This window comes from Opisthocomus hoazin, chromosome 8 (genome assembly GCF_030867145.1).
Source record: "Opisthocomus hoazin isolate bOpiHoa1 chromosome 8, bOpiHoa1.hap1, whole genome shotgun sequence".
NCBI lineage: Eukaryota > Metazoa > Chordata > Aves > Opisthocomiformes > Opisthocomidae > Opisthocomus > Opisthocomus hoazin.
This window is the reverse complement of record NC_134421.1, coordinates 75,014,622-75,026,772: the sequence shown is the minus strand read 5'-3', so window position 1 is coordinate 75,026,772 and position 12,151 is coordinate 75,014,622. Positions and strand designations below refer to the sequence as shown.

Below are 12,151 nucleotides of genomic sequence, written 5' to 3'. Positions count from 1 at the left end.
AGCTGCGGCCCGGCGCGGCCCCCTCCCGCCGTGTCCCGCGGCGGACTACGACTCCCGGCGTGCCCCGCGGCGGTGCCGGGTCACGTGGCTGCGCGCGCCGGTCAGGTGGCTCGGCTCCGCCGGCCGGGCCGGGCTCGCGCCGCGCGCGTCGGCGGACCGCGGGGCCTGCCCGGGCAGCGGCGCGATGGAGCCGCGGGGCCGGGGCCTGCCGTGGGCTCTGGGCCTGCCGTGGGCCCTGGCGCTGCTGGCCTGGCGCGGAGCGGCCGCCGCCCCCCCCAGCTTCGTCCTGGTGCTGGCGGACGACCTGGGCTTCGGGGACCTGGGGAGCTACGGGCACCCTTCTTCCGCCACCCCCAACCTGGACCGGCTGGCTGCCCGAGGGCTGCGCTTCACCAGCTTCTACAGCGGCTCGCCGGTGTGCAGCCCATCCCGGTACGGCCCCCGCCGCTCCGGCCCCGCCGGCCGGCGCCTGCTGCGGGGCCCCGGGGCGGGCGCGGAGGAGGCGTCGGGGCAGGACCTGGCACCCGCCTGGGGAGCTGCGGCGCGGGGAGGACCGGGCGGGCGATCAGCCTGCCGCGTCCCGGGAGGCCCGAAGGCTCCGCGAGGGGACCGGCCGCCGGGCCCAGCAGGCAGGGGAGGTGGCAGCGGCAGCCGCTGAGGGAGCGGGGAGCCGGGCTGCCGGGCGCTGAGGAGCGGGGCACGGCTCCGCGGGGGCTGAGCACCGCGGCCTGCGCTGCGCCCGGCTGACACCGTCTCCTCGCTCCCTCCCCGCTCTCGCCTGCAGGGCCGCCCTGCTGACAGGCCGGTTCCAGACGCGCTCGGGGGTTTACCCTGGCGTGTTCGACCCGGACTCGCGGGGAGGCCTCCCGCTGTCGGAGGTCACCATTGCAGAGGTGCTGAAGGCTGAGGGCTACGCCACAGCCATGGTTGGCAAGTGGCACCTCGGTCTGGGGATGAACGGCTCCTTCCTGCCCATCCACCAGGGCTTTGACCACTTCTTGGGCGTGCCCTACTCCCACGACCAGGTGAGACTCTTGTCGAGCCCCGAAGGGTGTCCCGGGGCTGGCTGGCTGGGGAGAGTGCCTGAAAGACGAAGCTTGCTGGAGAGTGCGTAGGCCGCGTTAGCACTTGCCTGGGAGGGTGCGAGTGGGTGGCTGCAGGCTGGGGAGGTGGATGCTGGCGGGGAGAGCCCGTCTCTGAGGTGCTCGTGTGATGGGGCAGTCTTGCAGAACGGGGGTAGCAGTTGTGTGTGGGGATATATGCCCTGTGTCGAGGGAGGGAGGGTCAGCTTCCGGGCTACAAAGAAACATCTGAATGGCTGTCAGGAGAAAATGATGTTGGGGCAGCGTGGTTCCTGGACAGTTCTCGGGTGGGCACAGACCCTGTGACTTCTGGGCGTGGCTGTGCAAAGGGTGCGTGTAGGACCTGGTGGTGGGCTGCTGTGAGACTCGTTACTCCCCTCCCCTCACTGTCCTGCAACACAGGTGAAAGACAAAGTGTTATTTGTTCTCTCCAGGGCCCCTGCCAGAATCTCACCTGCTTCCCACCTGACATCAAGTGTTTTGGGACTTGCGACCAAGGCTTAGTGCCAGTCCCGCTGCTCTGGAACCAGAGCATCGTGCAGCAGCCGGTCTCTTTCCCTGATCTGGTGCCACTCTACAACAAATTCTCCCGGGACTTCATCGCTGACTGTGCCCGACGAGGCCTCCCCTTCCTGCTCTACTATGCCTCCCACGTAGGAGAGAGGGAGGGCTGCTCCCGTCCCAAGGGTGGGGAAGGGAACCTTTGTCCTGTGGGGAGAGCAGGGAAGCGTCTGGGATCCTGCCGCCCCAGGGCTGTGCTGAGCAGTCAGTACCTGCCCTTGGATGACCTGGGGTCGCTGTTTCCACGCCCAGGTCTTGTGGCAGGACTGTTCTGATAATGGCTGTGGGCTGCTTCTTTCTGGAGCTTTGCCCGCTTCTCTGGGCCAGGAGTCCACCTGGGAAAACTTCCCGCATCCTCTCCTGGGGCTCTGCTCCTTTGTGCCATTTGTGAGAGCTGTTTCTGAAGCTTGGGGACAAGCCTCCTCCCGTCTCATGGGCATTGTCACGTATCTCCATGTCGTAGCTGGGGTGCTCGCTGTCCCTGGGGGAACCGTAGATCTGGGGACAGCAGATGCAGCTCTGGGGGAGTTTGTGCAGCAGTCTTCTCTGCCCTTTCTCCAGCATACTCACTACCCCCAGTTTGCAAGCCAGGAGTTTACAGGGCAGTCACGGCGTGGGCCATTTGGTGATGCACTCTTGGAGTTCGATGCCTCGGTGGGACAGCTGCTGCAGGCACTGGAGGAAAATGGACTTGCAAACACAACCTTGGTGTTTTTCACTTCTGACAATGGGTGAGTGGGCTCAGCAGGGGGGGACTTTGTCACTGGTAAGATTCTGCTGCCATGGTATGGGGGAACTGGAATGAGGCATTGGTTGGCTGGGGCAAAAGGGACGTGGTGTGGCATTGCCAGCTGAGACCCCAGTGACCTGAAGCGAGGCAAGAGGTGGAAGCTGCTCATGAGAGGAGCCAGTGCACGATTTGCTCCTTGTTCCTGTGGCTTAGCTATGTTCCTCCTCATGGGCGGAAACCTCACAGGGTTCAGGCCAGGAGTGTGCAGCAGCCCAAATACACCCCGATTCCATCCATGTGTGAGTGGTGCCAGTGTCTGGTGCACCACTTAGGCGTCTCGCACACCTTGGCCCATGCCTCTGGCCTCACAAGGCTGGGAAGGATGGCAGTGTCACTCGCTGGCACCATGTCTCTCTCGTCCCGTTGGCAGCATCAGGGAAGGGGTAGCGTGAACCTGTGGAACTGATGGTAGGTGGTTCTTCTCTCTCGCAGCCCCTCCACCATGCGGATGGCACGTGGAGGCAGCTCTGGCCTTCTGAAGTGTGGGAAGGGCACAACGTACGAAGGTGGCATGCGGGAACCAGCAGTGGCTTATTGGCCAGGCCGTATTGCTCCAGGTGAGACTCGGCACTGCTGGTGCCTTTTGCGTGCTGATGTCAGCCAAGGCAGGGGCGTCATGGCAGCTCGGCTGCCCTGGGACAAGCAGAGAGCTGGAGAGAAGTGGGGATGGCAGGGACGGGAGTGGGATCAGGTGCTTGAACCTCTCTTTGTGCCTTGCTGTGGTGGGTGACAGGAGTGACGCATGAGCTGGCAAGCACCCTGGACATCCTGCCAACGCTGACTGCCCTGGCTGGAGCGGCTCTTCCCAACGTTGCCCTGGATGGCTGTGACCTAAGTCCAGTGCTCTTTGGGTCAGGGAAGGTGAGTCCTGCGGGCTGGCGTGGCTGGCATTGTGCGTGAAGGCTGGGTGTGGGGCTGGAGCTGTGTGCCTGATGAGTAGAACCAGCTGCGGGTCAGGGGAGATCCGTGAGCTGGGACCTTTTCTGTGGCCTGGGTCATGCCATGGAGTTCCTGGGCTTCCCTGGCCTGCTCTGCTCTAACAAGCGCAACATATTGCCAGGCCAGACCCCCGTGGCTGCAGTGGATGGGCAGAGCCCCAGCAGCTTTGAGTAGGGAGCAAACAGGATGCTGCTGCTCATCCGGTTTCCCCCTTCTCTGGCCATCTTCTGGCTGTAGTATCGGGGCTCCCGTGTGACTCCCTGGAGTCTCTGCCTGGGCCTGCTCCAGGCTTCTCTTCAGCCTCGTGGCTGCGTGGGTGAGCTTAGCTCTGCTGCTTCCCACAGAGTCCCCGTCAGACAATGTTCTTCTACCCGCCGTCCCCCGACCCACTGCACGGCCCCTTCGCTGTCAGGCTTGGGAAGTACAAGGCCCATTACTTCACACAAGGTTAGTGCTGACTCCTCTCCTCGGCGTGGGCAGCCTTGTGAAGTCCCGTACGGTTTTGCTGTCCAAACCTCAAAGAGAAGAAACTGAGCTAGACCCGGGGGTTTCTCTTGCAGGTTCCTTTCACAGTGATACGACCCCAGACCAGGCCTGCCACGGGCTGACCCCACTGACCCCTCACTTGCCCCCGCTGCTCTTTGACTTGGAGTCAGACCCAGCTGAGAACTACGATCTGCTGCAGAGCGCTGCAGGGCCGGAGGTGCTGCAAGTCCTGAAAGAGATCGAACTGCAGAAAGTGCTTTTTGAACAGCGCATGGAGTTTGGGGAAAGCCAGATCAGGAAGGGCAGGGATCCCACCCTGCAGCCTTGCTGCGTACCAAACTGCACGCCTAAGCCTTCGTGCTGCCGCTGCTCCTAGCCTTTTGCTGCTCCATCCCCTTCAGTTGCTCCACACAGGAACCTTACCCCAAACCCACCAGACATGCCCCCGGCCCCAAACTAACCAAGCTCAGCCTTGGAGCTACCCTGCAGCTTTGGCTCAGTGACGCCTCTGATTAATAGAGTGCTGGGGTAGCAAGCTGTGGGTCGGGGAGATTACCAAGCCCACTAGGAGTGCGGGTCAGTGGGCCCTGTGCTCAGTGTTGGACATTCAAGCTGATGCCTCTTGATAGAAACCCTGACTTGTTCAGGGAGGGACCATGATACAGCATCCTCTCCAGAGCCAGAACCGCTCCTTTCAAACCATGATCAGGATGAAGCAAAGGGCATGCCCCAGCGTCCAGAGGTCCCAGCTCAGCTGGAGGCATGTTGTGCATGCCTGGGTGGGAACAGAGCTGGGAGCTGCAGCACCATCACTTGCCAGGGGCCAAGGGCAGAGCAAGAGGAGGGCGTGGATGATCCTAGCAGCTTCAGAAGCAGGATCTTGTGCAGCTAGTGGAGAATGACCCCAGCTCTTCCTTCAGATATCGGTGAAGTGTGGCCACCTCTCACACCATTCCCCCTTAACTTCTGGTGACATCTGGCTCTTCCTCATGGCACTGTAACTCCTGCCAGCTTTCTTTCATCTTTCCAATTAGTGAAGGCTTAAACCAGGTCCTAATCATCACCCCCAGAGTTGTCTGCATGTCACATCATTATTTTGTATCCTCTTTCTAGCCTCAATGTGCCAGTCTTCTCCATCCCATGGTGGCTCTGAGCACCCTCCTCTCTGACCAGGCATGGTGTCAGCCCTGCTGAGCGACTCCTGCCCTTTGTGCCCTCCTTGACTGCCTGCAGCCTCATTTTGCCGGTACGGAAGTCCTTGCCTTGCACACGAGAGTGAACTGGACTCAGACATGGTTAACTGTGATAACTGGCAACTTTATTCCAAGAACTAAGTCAGCTTCAGCATTTGTGTGCACTCGGAGGAGAGCGGGCAGCACAGAGCAGGCCTTTGATGCTGAGGCTGCCTTTGGAGCAGCAGGCATTGCCCCAGAAGGAAATGGTCGTGGTACAGTGCAGCCTGCGCTGGCTCCTGTTCTTCCCGCTCCTCAAGCCTTTTTTCCCCATAGGAACTGCAGGAGCTCCTGCAGCACATTGAAGAATTCCACCAGCTTCTGGCGTGGAAATGGACAGGGGCTAATGCTGCCCGACTGTGTTGGTGTTGGCCTTGGCCTCTGAAAGGGAGTTGAGGTGGAGACTGGCTGTGGCGCTGGAGCAGCTGTTAGTGCTGGGTGCAGTCCCATCTGTACCAGGATCCAGTGGTGGAAGTGCTGCGTGGAGGTGTAGACTCCAGGCTGGTTTGGTCTGGCACAGCCTCTCCCCCAGCTGGTCACTCCAACAAGCCAGTAGTCGCTGGTGTTATCTTTGCAGACCAGAGGACCACCGCTGTCACCCTGCAGCGGAGGAGAGAGGGTTAAGGTGGTGTTGGGTGGCCCCGGTCAGGACTCTGGCTGGCTCCTTGTCTCCCGCAGCACCTTTCAGAGCTGTCCTCACTGCACAGAAAGGCTCTGCTCAGGTGCTGGAGCCTACAGAGCCTTGCCTGGGAGTGGGTCGTGGGCCAGTAAGGCAGGGCTCGCTCTCTCCTCTTTGCACAGTGATCCTGGACGTGTGGAAGGGGGATGTTGCAGGACTGGGATCTGGAGCTGTGGGCTGCCAAGAGCACTAGATGGGCTTTGTGGGCAGAGAGCCAGGCCTCTGGGACAAGGGCGGCCCTGGGCAAGGACCTGCATCTGGGCAAGGGGAGGTGAACCCCAAGAGTGGAGGGGACCCAGCAGTGGCAGGCTGACTTGCCAGGCAAAGCACGCGCTGGGGCAGGTTTGGGCGGTTGCCACAGGGCTGCCTGTGCTGTTGGGGGTGGACTTGTAGCACGCTCCCACCTGGCAGGTGTCGATGCCGCCCTGCGGATAGCCAGCACACAAGTTGTGGCTGTGGATGGCCCCTCCGTACCAGCGGCTGCTGTTGCAGAGCTTGATATCGATGAGGCGGACCTTGGCCTCCTGCAGGACATCACTTGGTCCCCCAGCTGTCAGCACAGAAAGGAGTTAGCCAGCAGCTCGCTGCCAGTTCTCCCCACCCCCCCCACATCTGGGTGAACCCCTGCGCTGGGCTTTGCGTCTCCAGAGGCACTGTGCTGCTGTCTCCCTTCTCTCTTGCTTGGGGTAACGGACCAGGCCCACCTCTCCACCGGCATGCACCCCGCAGCCCGACCCTGGCTTTCGCCTCTGCTGTCAGGAAGCCCACCCCGCCTCCCCAGTGTGCCCAGCCTGCGCTCAGGACACCACTCCCTTTTGGGAACTCACCTCTTGCAGTCGTGGAACCCCAGCCACTGACGTAGCAGCTTCTCAGCTGCGACACTCTCAGCCAGGCGTCGGGCACACAGGCAAGCTGCACGTAGTAGCTGCACTGGACAGGCTGGTCCAATTCCAGCAAGGCAATGTCGTTCCTGTCCGTGATGTTGCTGTAGTGCTCGTGAACCTGCAGCCGCTTAACAGTGCGCACTTGGGCCTCAGGGCCCAGCTGAGTCAAGTGGCTGGCCCCGATCACCACGCGCCACATGGTGATGTGCCTGCAAGGCAGGTGGAGAGAGGGGTCAGAGGGAGCGCAGCCACGTGCTGCAGCAACCCAGCAGCTCCCTGCCTTCTGCTGCACAGGGCAGAGAGGAAGGCAGCGCTACGGAGGGTGCGACTGCCCTAGCACGCCTTGGGCACGAGGAGTGTCGGGCGGGAGGCTGCTAGGAAGCCGTGGCGTGAGCCCAGCCCTCTCCCGAGCAGTCTCTCGGCTGGGCTTGGCAGTGCCCAGGCACTGGGCGCGCTGCAAGGAAGCGGCATGGCAGTAGCACGTGGTGCTGTGGACTGGGCACCTGCTAGTGCTGTGGGGCTGTTCCCTGGTCCTCCTGACCTGGCCGTGATGAAGCAGTGGGCTGCGGTGAGCACCCACTGTGGGCTGATGAGCGACCCTCCGCAGACATGCGCCATGCCTCCTATGATGGGCTTCTGGATGCTGACGATCCAGGGCCAGGCCCCTAGCTGGGCATCGGTGCCACCCACGACGCGTGACATGCCGTAGTAAGAATCCATGGGCCGGTGCCTGCAGGTCCTGCTGTAACCAGAAACTCATTCGTGTCCTGCTCGGTGGCTTGCTGCTGTTCAGGCTGAAGGTCAGCCCCCCTCCCCCCCACCAGGCGCTGCATGGACAGCAGGGCTGCGGAACCCTGTGGGGCATGCGTCCATCTGCCCGTTTCTGCTTCAGCCCCGTAGGCGAGTTGTGCCAGCGGCCTGGCTGCTGGCAAGGAACTGAGGCTCCCACATGGCGTTCAGGAAGCTTTGCTGTGGCCACGGGACAAGCGAGCACCCGCCAGTCAACCCCACAAGGGCTGCCCCAGCTCCCTCCCAGAGCCTCGGGCCGCTTACCCACAGTTGTCCCACATGCCGTGCGCCGGCCACCACATGGCCAGCAGGACGAGGACGGGGAGCAAATTCATGGCTGCCAGCGGCACGTGGCAGCTGCAAGAAGCGAGAGCTCACCGACGTAGTGCCCGCAGCAGTCACGCTGCCCAGGGAACCCTTGGCCCCGTGGCTGATGTCACGGAGTCGCTGATTCCGGGTGCTGGGCACGGTGGATTCTGGGGGGTGCAGGCAACATGGAGGGTTCCGAGCAGGAGGGGAGGCAGAAGCTGGGCTCGGACACCCCCAGCAGACCCCCGCTGAATGCTCTGCTTGCGGGACGAGGCTCTGCAGACCTCGTGGCAGGCAGCAGCGCCTGCCTCCCAGTGCTGCCTGCTAACAGCTAGCCGGGAAAACCAAGTGTGGCACCGTAGCCTCTTGGGGAAGTTCACTGCCACCCCGCTCTGCGCAGCCGCTTGCCACTGGGTCCTTCCCAAAGAGACCCGCACCGGGAATTTCGCGGTGTGTTCCTGTGTGGGGTGTGTGCACGGGAGTGTTGGTAGCAGCGTTGGCGTGCGGTCGGGGGTTGGGGCGGGTGGGGGGTGTCGGTGTGCAGTGGGGGTGGGGGTGGGTGTGCGGTCAGTGTGCGGGGTGGGCGTACCGGTGGGTGTGCGGTCAGTGCGAGCGGGTGCGTGTGCTGGTGTGAGCTCAGGCTGCGGGTGTGTGTGCGTGGGGCTGGTGTCAGTGTCCCTCGCGCCCCCCCGTGCCGCTCCCCGCCGCCGCCGCCAGGAGTCGCTGCCGCCCGCCGGGGGGGTCTGTCCGCCCGGGGGGGTCTGTCCGCCGGGCGGTCTGTCCGCTGGGGGGTCTGTCCGACCGGGGAGGTGTGTCCGTTGGGGGTCTGTCCGCCGGGGGGTCTGTCCGAACGGGGGGTGTGTCCGTCGGGGGTCTGTCCGCCGAGGGGTCTGTCCGCCGGGGAGTCTGTCCGTCCGGGGGGTCTGGTCGCCTGGGGTTCTGTCCGCCGGGGGGTCTGTGCGCCGGGGGCTCTGTCCGCCTAGGGGAGTCTGGTCGCCTGGGGTTCTGTCCGCCGGGGGGGGGGTCTGTCCGCCCGAGGGGGTCTGTCCGCCGGGGGGTCTGTGCGCGGGGGGTCTGTCCGTCGGGGGGTCTGTCCGCCCGGGGGGGGGTCTGTCCGTCCGGGGGGTCTGTCCGCCCGGGGGGGGGGGTCTGTCCGTCCGGGGGGTCTGTCCGTCCGGGGGGTCTGTCCGCCTGGGGTTCTGTCCGTCTGGGGGGTCTGTCCGTTGGGGGTCTGTCCGCCCGGGGCCCCGTGCCCGGGGGGTCCGGTCCCGTCCGGCGGGGAGGCGGCCCCCCCGCGGCTGAGCGGGGCGCGGTGTCCCGGGGCTGCGGAGCTCTGCCGGGAGCCCTCCGGGCGCGGCGGGAGCGGCCGACGCGGGTCGCGATAGCTGGGCGGGTCGCGGTAGCTGGGCGAGTCGCGGCCAGGCGCCCCGGGAGAGGCCTCGCGTCGGGCTGTGCGGGACGGGGCTGTGCGGGAGGGGCTGCGGGGGCCGGGGTGAGGGCAGGGCGGAGGCACGCGCTGCCTGCGGGAGCTGCCGCCCCACCTCTGCGGGGCAGCACGAGCGCCAGAGGGGCTCCGGCCACCCCGGCTGCCATCGCCCCGCTTCCCTCCCCCGAACCCGCGGCTGCTGAGCAGCGGGCAGCGGAGGGGCGGAGGGGAGGGGGTGGCGGGCGTGGAGGAGTGGGGAGCACGGCCCTGGGGCCTGAGGGCCGAGCAGCCGTTCCGTGCGGGCGGGGGAACAGCCCCGGAGGTCGGGTTGCCCCCGGGGAGCAGCGTTCTCCTGTCTCCCTCGTCCTGCGCCTGCCGAGGCTGGGAGCCGGGCCCTGCAGCCGGCCCGGGGCTGTGCCGGGGCTGCCCCTGCTCCCCGCAGAGCGGCTGCACCCCGGCACAGAGCTCCCCCGAGCCCGCTCTGTGCTGCTGCCCTGGGAGCTGGGTCTCCCCACACCGCTCTGATGGCAGAGGTGGCATTTTCAGGACTCTGCCGGGTGTGGAGGTGAGGGGAGCGTGCCCCTGAGCCAGCGTGGTGCTGAGCAGCCTGAGGGAGAAGCTCACCGCGATGTTCGAGGGCTGCAGACCACAACGGCAAGGAGCCGCAGGGCACGGGGTGTGTGGGCATCCGCAGGGCAGCTGCCCCACCAAGGGCCCTGCTGCACCCCAAGCACTGGCATCTGAGTGGCACTGTAGTGAAGCTGGGTGCAGCTCCACACGTTTCTCAAGCAAGCACTAGCGAATTTCTTGCGTGGCAGCCCGGTCTCTGTGCTCGCAGCAGCCTGTCACTATGGGTCTGGGGGTCTTTCGGTGGTGGGGCAGAGCAGCGAGGAGAGGATGCTCTGGGGTGGTGGATGGGATGCAGGGGTGTTTGCAGGCTGCAGTAATGTTCAAGGTGTGGTGCTGGATGGAATTCAGGGGTGTCTGGAGTAATGTTCAGGGCACTATGACTAGCAGAGGGGTGCTGTGAAATGAGATCCCAGGGACGCTGGCTAGCTCTGGGTGTTTGGAGAGCTCGTGTGTGTTGTCTTGATGTGCTGGTTACACAGAGCACTGCAACAACCCAGTGACAATAAGCAAGCAAAGGTCTCTGTCCCCATGGGGCCAGGCCCTGGAGATAAGTGTGAAGCTTAGGGTGTCCCCGTGAGAGGGACCGATGTGCCAGCAGCACATGCAGCCATAGCCTGGCCTGCAGGAGCAGGGCATGTGGACAATGGCAGCCTGAGCAGCAGGGGTGCAGGATCGCACCAGGGAGGTGCAGGCATGGAGGGGCTGTTAGCAGGGGCACATAAAGAGGGCTGAAATGCAAGAGAGAGTCTGTCTCCCTTCCAGGAGAGGTCAGAGTCACTGCTGCTTCCTGACATGGGGACACCTGGTCCCAGACCAAGGCCCTGCTGTGCTGGTGTGAGGAGATACAGCAGGGGATTGCCCCCAGCAGAAGGCCTTGGTGTTCCTGGGCTGGGGGCGGTTCTGGGCAGACATCCCACAGCCTTCAGGTGGCAGATGGATCTGGGATGTCCCTCTGCAGCCCAGTACCACCCCTCACATGCCAGCTGGAGTCTCCTGATGGGCTCCCTCCGATTGTGTTCCTGACATTATTATCTATAGGCCATGTCTGCTTCTTGCCATCTGCATGCTTAGGCTGTCGGCTGGGTGCCAGGGATTGGCAGAGATGGTCTGCATGGTGGAGAATGCTGCACGGGCACGTGGGACACCAGGCATCAGGGAGTGGCTGGCTTGGCTTGTGTGGGAAGTAAGTGCTGGCCAAGTGTGCTGTGAGGAACTGTCACAGGATCACAAGGTGGCTGAGGTTGGAAGGGACATCTGGAGGTCATCGGGTCCAATCCCCTGCTCAAGCAGGGTCAGCTGCAGCAGGTTCCTCAGGTCCCTGACCAGTCAGATTTTGAGTATTTCCAAGGATGGAGACTCCACAACCTCTCTGGGCAACCCGTTCCAGTACTCAGTCACCCTCACAGTAACGAAAGTGTTTTCTTGTGTTCAGGTGGCATTTCCTTGTTTTTTAATTTGTGCCCATTGTGGCTTGTCCTGTCACTGGACAGCACTGAGAAGAATCTGGCTCCCTTTTCATTCTCTCCCATCAGATACTGATTCATATTGGTGAGAACCCCCCCCAAGCCTACTCTTCTGTAGGCTAAACAGTCCCAGCTCTTTCAGCCTTTCCTCATGTGAGGGATGCTCCAATCAATCATCAGAATGGCCCTTTGGTGGACTCTCTCTAGTATGTCCATGTCTTCTTTGTACAGGGGAGCCCAGAGCTGGACACAGCACTCCAAATGTGGTCTCACCAGTGCTGAGAAGAGAGGAAGGGTCACCTCCCTCCTGGCAACACTCCTAACACAGGCCAGGATACAGTTGGCTTGCTTTGCCGGAAGGACTCATTGCTTGTGTATGGTGAGCTTGGTGTCAACCAGAACCACTAGGTCCTTCCTGGCAGAACTGCTTTCTGGCCAGACAACACACAGTGTATATTGGTGCTATGAGGTTATTCTTCCCCAGGTGCAGGACTTTGCATTCCCTTGGTTGAACTTCATGAGATTCCAGTTCATTTCTCCTCTCTGGATGGCAGCACACCCATCTGGTGTATCAGCCACTCCTCGCAGTTTTGAGTCATCTGCAAACTTGCTGACGGTGCTCTCTGCCCCATCATCCAAGCTATTAATGAAAATGTTATTAATGAAGATGCTGAACAATATTAGCCCCAGTGTTGACCGCTGGGGTACTCCACTAGTGACTGGCCTCCATCTGGAATTTGTACCACTGGTCACAATCCTCTGGGCCCGGACATTCAGCGAATTTTTAGTCCACCTCACTGTTCGCTTGCTTAATCCATAGTTATCAGCTTGCCTGTGAGGATGTTACAGGAGACGGTACGAAAAGCATTACTGAGGTTGAG

At 62.8% G+C, this 12,151-nt stretch overlaps 1 protein-coding gene and 1 long non-coding RNA gene across 2 annotated transcripts; one reads left to right on the top strand and one right to left on the bottom strand.

Annotated features, from left to right (window-relative positions):
• Positions 1-176: 176 nt before the first annotated feature.
• On the top strand, positions 177-4,921 carry ARSA (arylsulfatase A). Its single transcript, XM_075428985.1, has 8 exons — positions 177-432; positions 785-1,025; positions 1,517-1,735; positions 2,205-2,374; positions 2,866-2,990; positions 3,167-3,294; positions 3,717-3,819; positions 3,933-4,921. The coding sequence occupies exons 1-8, from the start codon at positions 185-187 to the stop codon at positions 4,232-4,234; spliced, it is 1,536 nt and encodes a 511-aa protein (XP_075285100.1). The 5' UTR covers positions 177-184; the 3' UTR covers positions 4,235-4,921.
• Positions 4,922-5,539: 618 nt separating this feature from the next.
• LOC142362254 (uncharacterized) lies at positions 5,540-6,740 on the bottom strand. Its single transcript, XR_012764874.1, has 3 exons — positions 6,597-6,740; positions 6,174-6,319; positions 5,540-5,690 (listed from the first exon to the last, which is right to left on the bottom strand). It is a non-coding gene; the product is annotated as an uncharacterized LOC142362254 (long non-coding RNA).
• Positions 6,741-12,151: the final 5,411 nt, after the last annotated feature.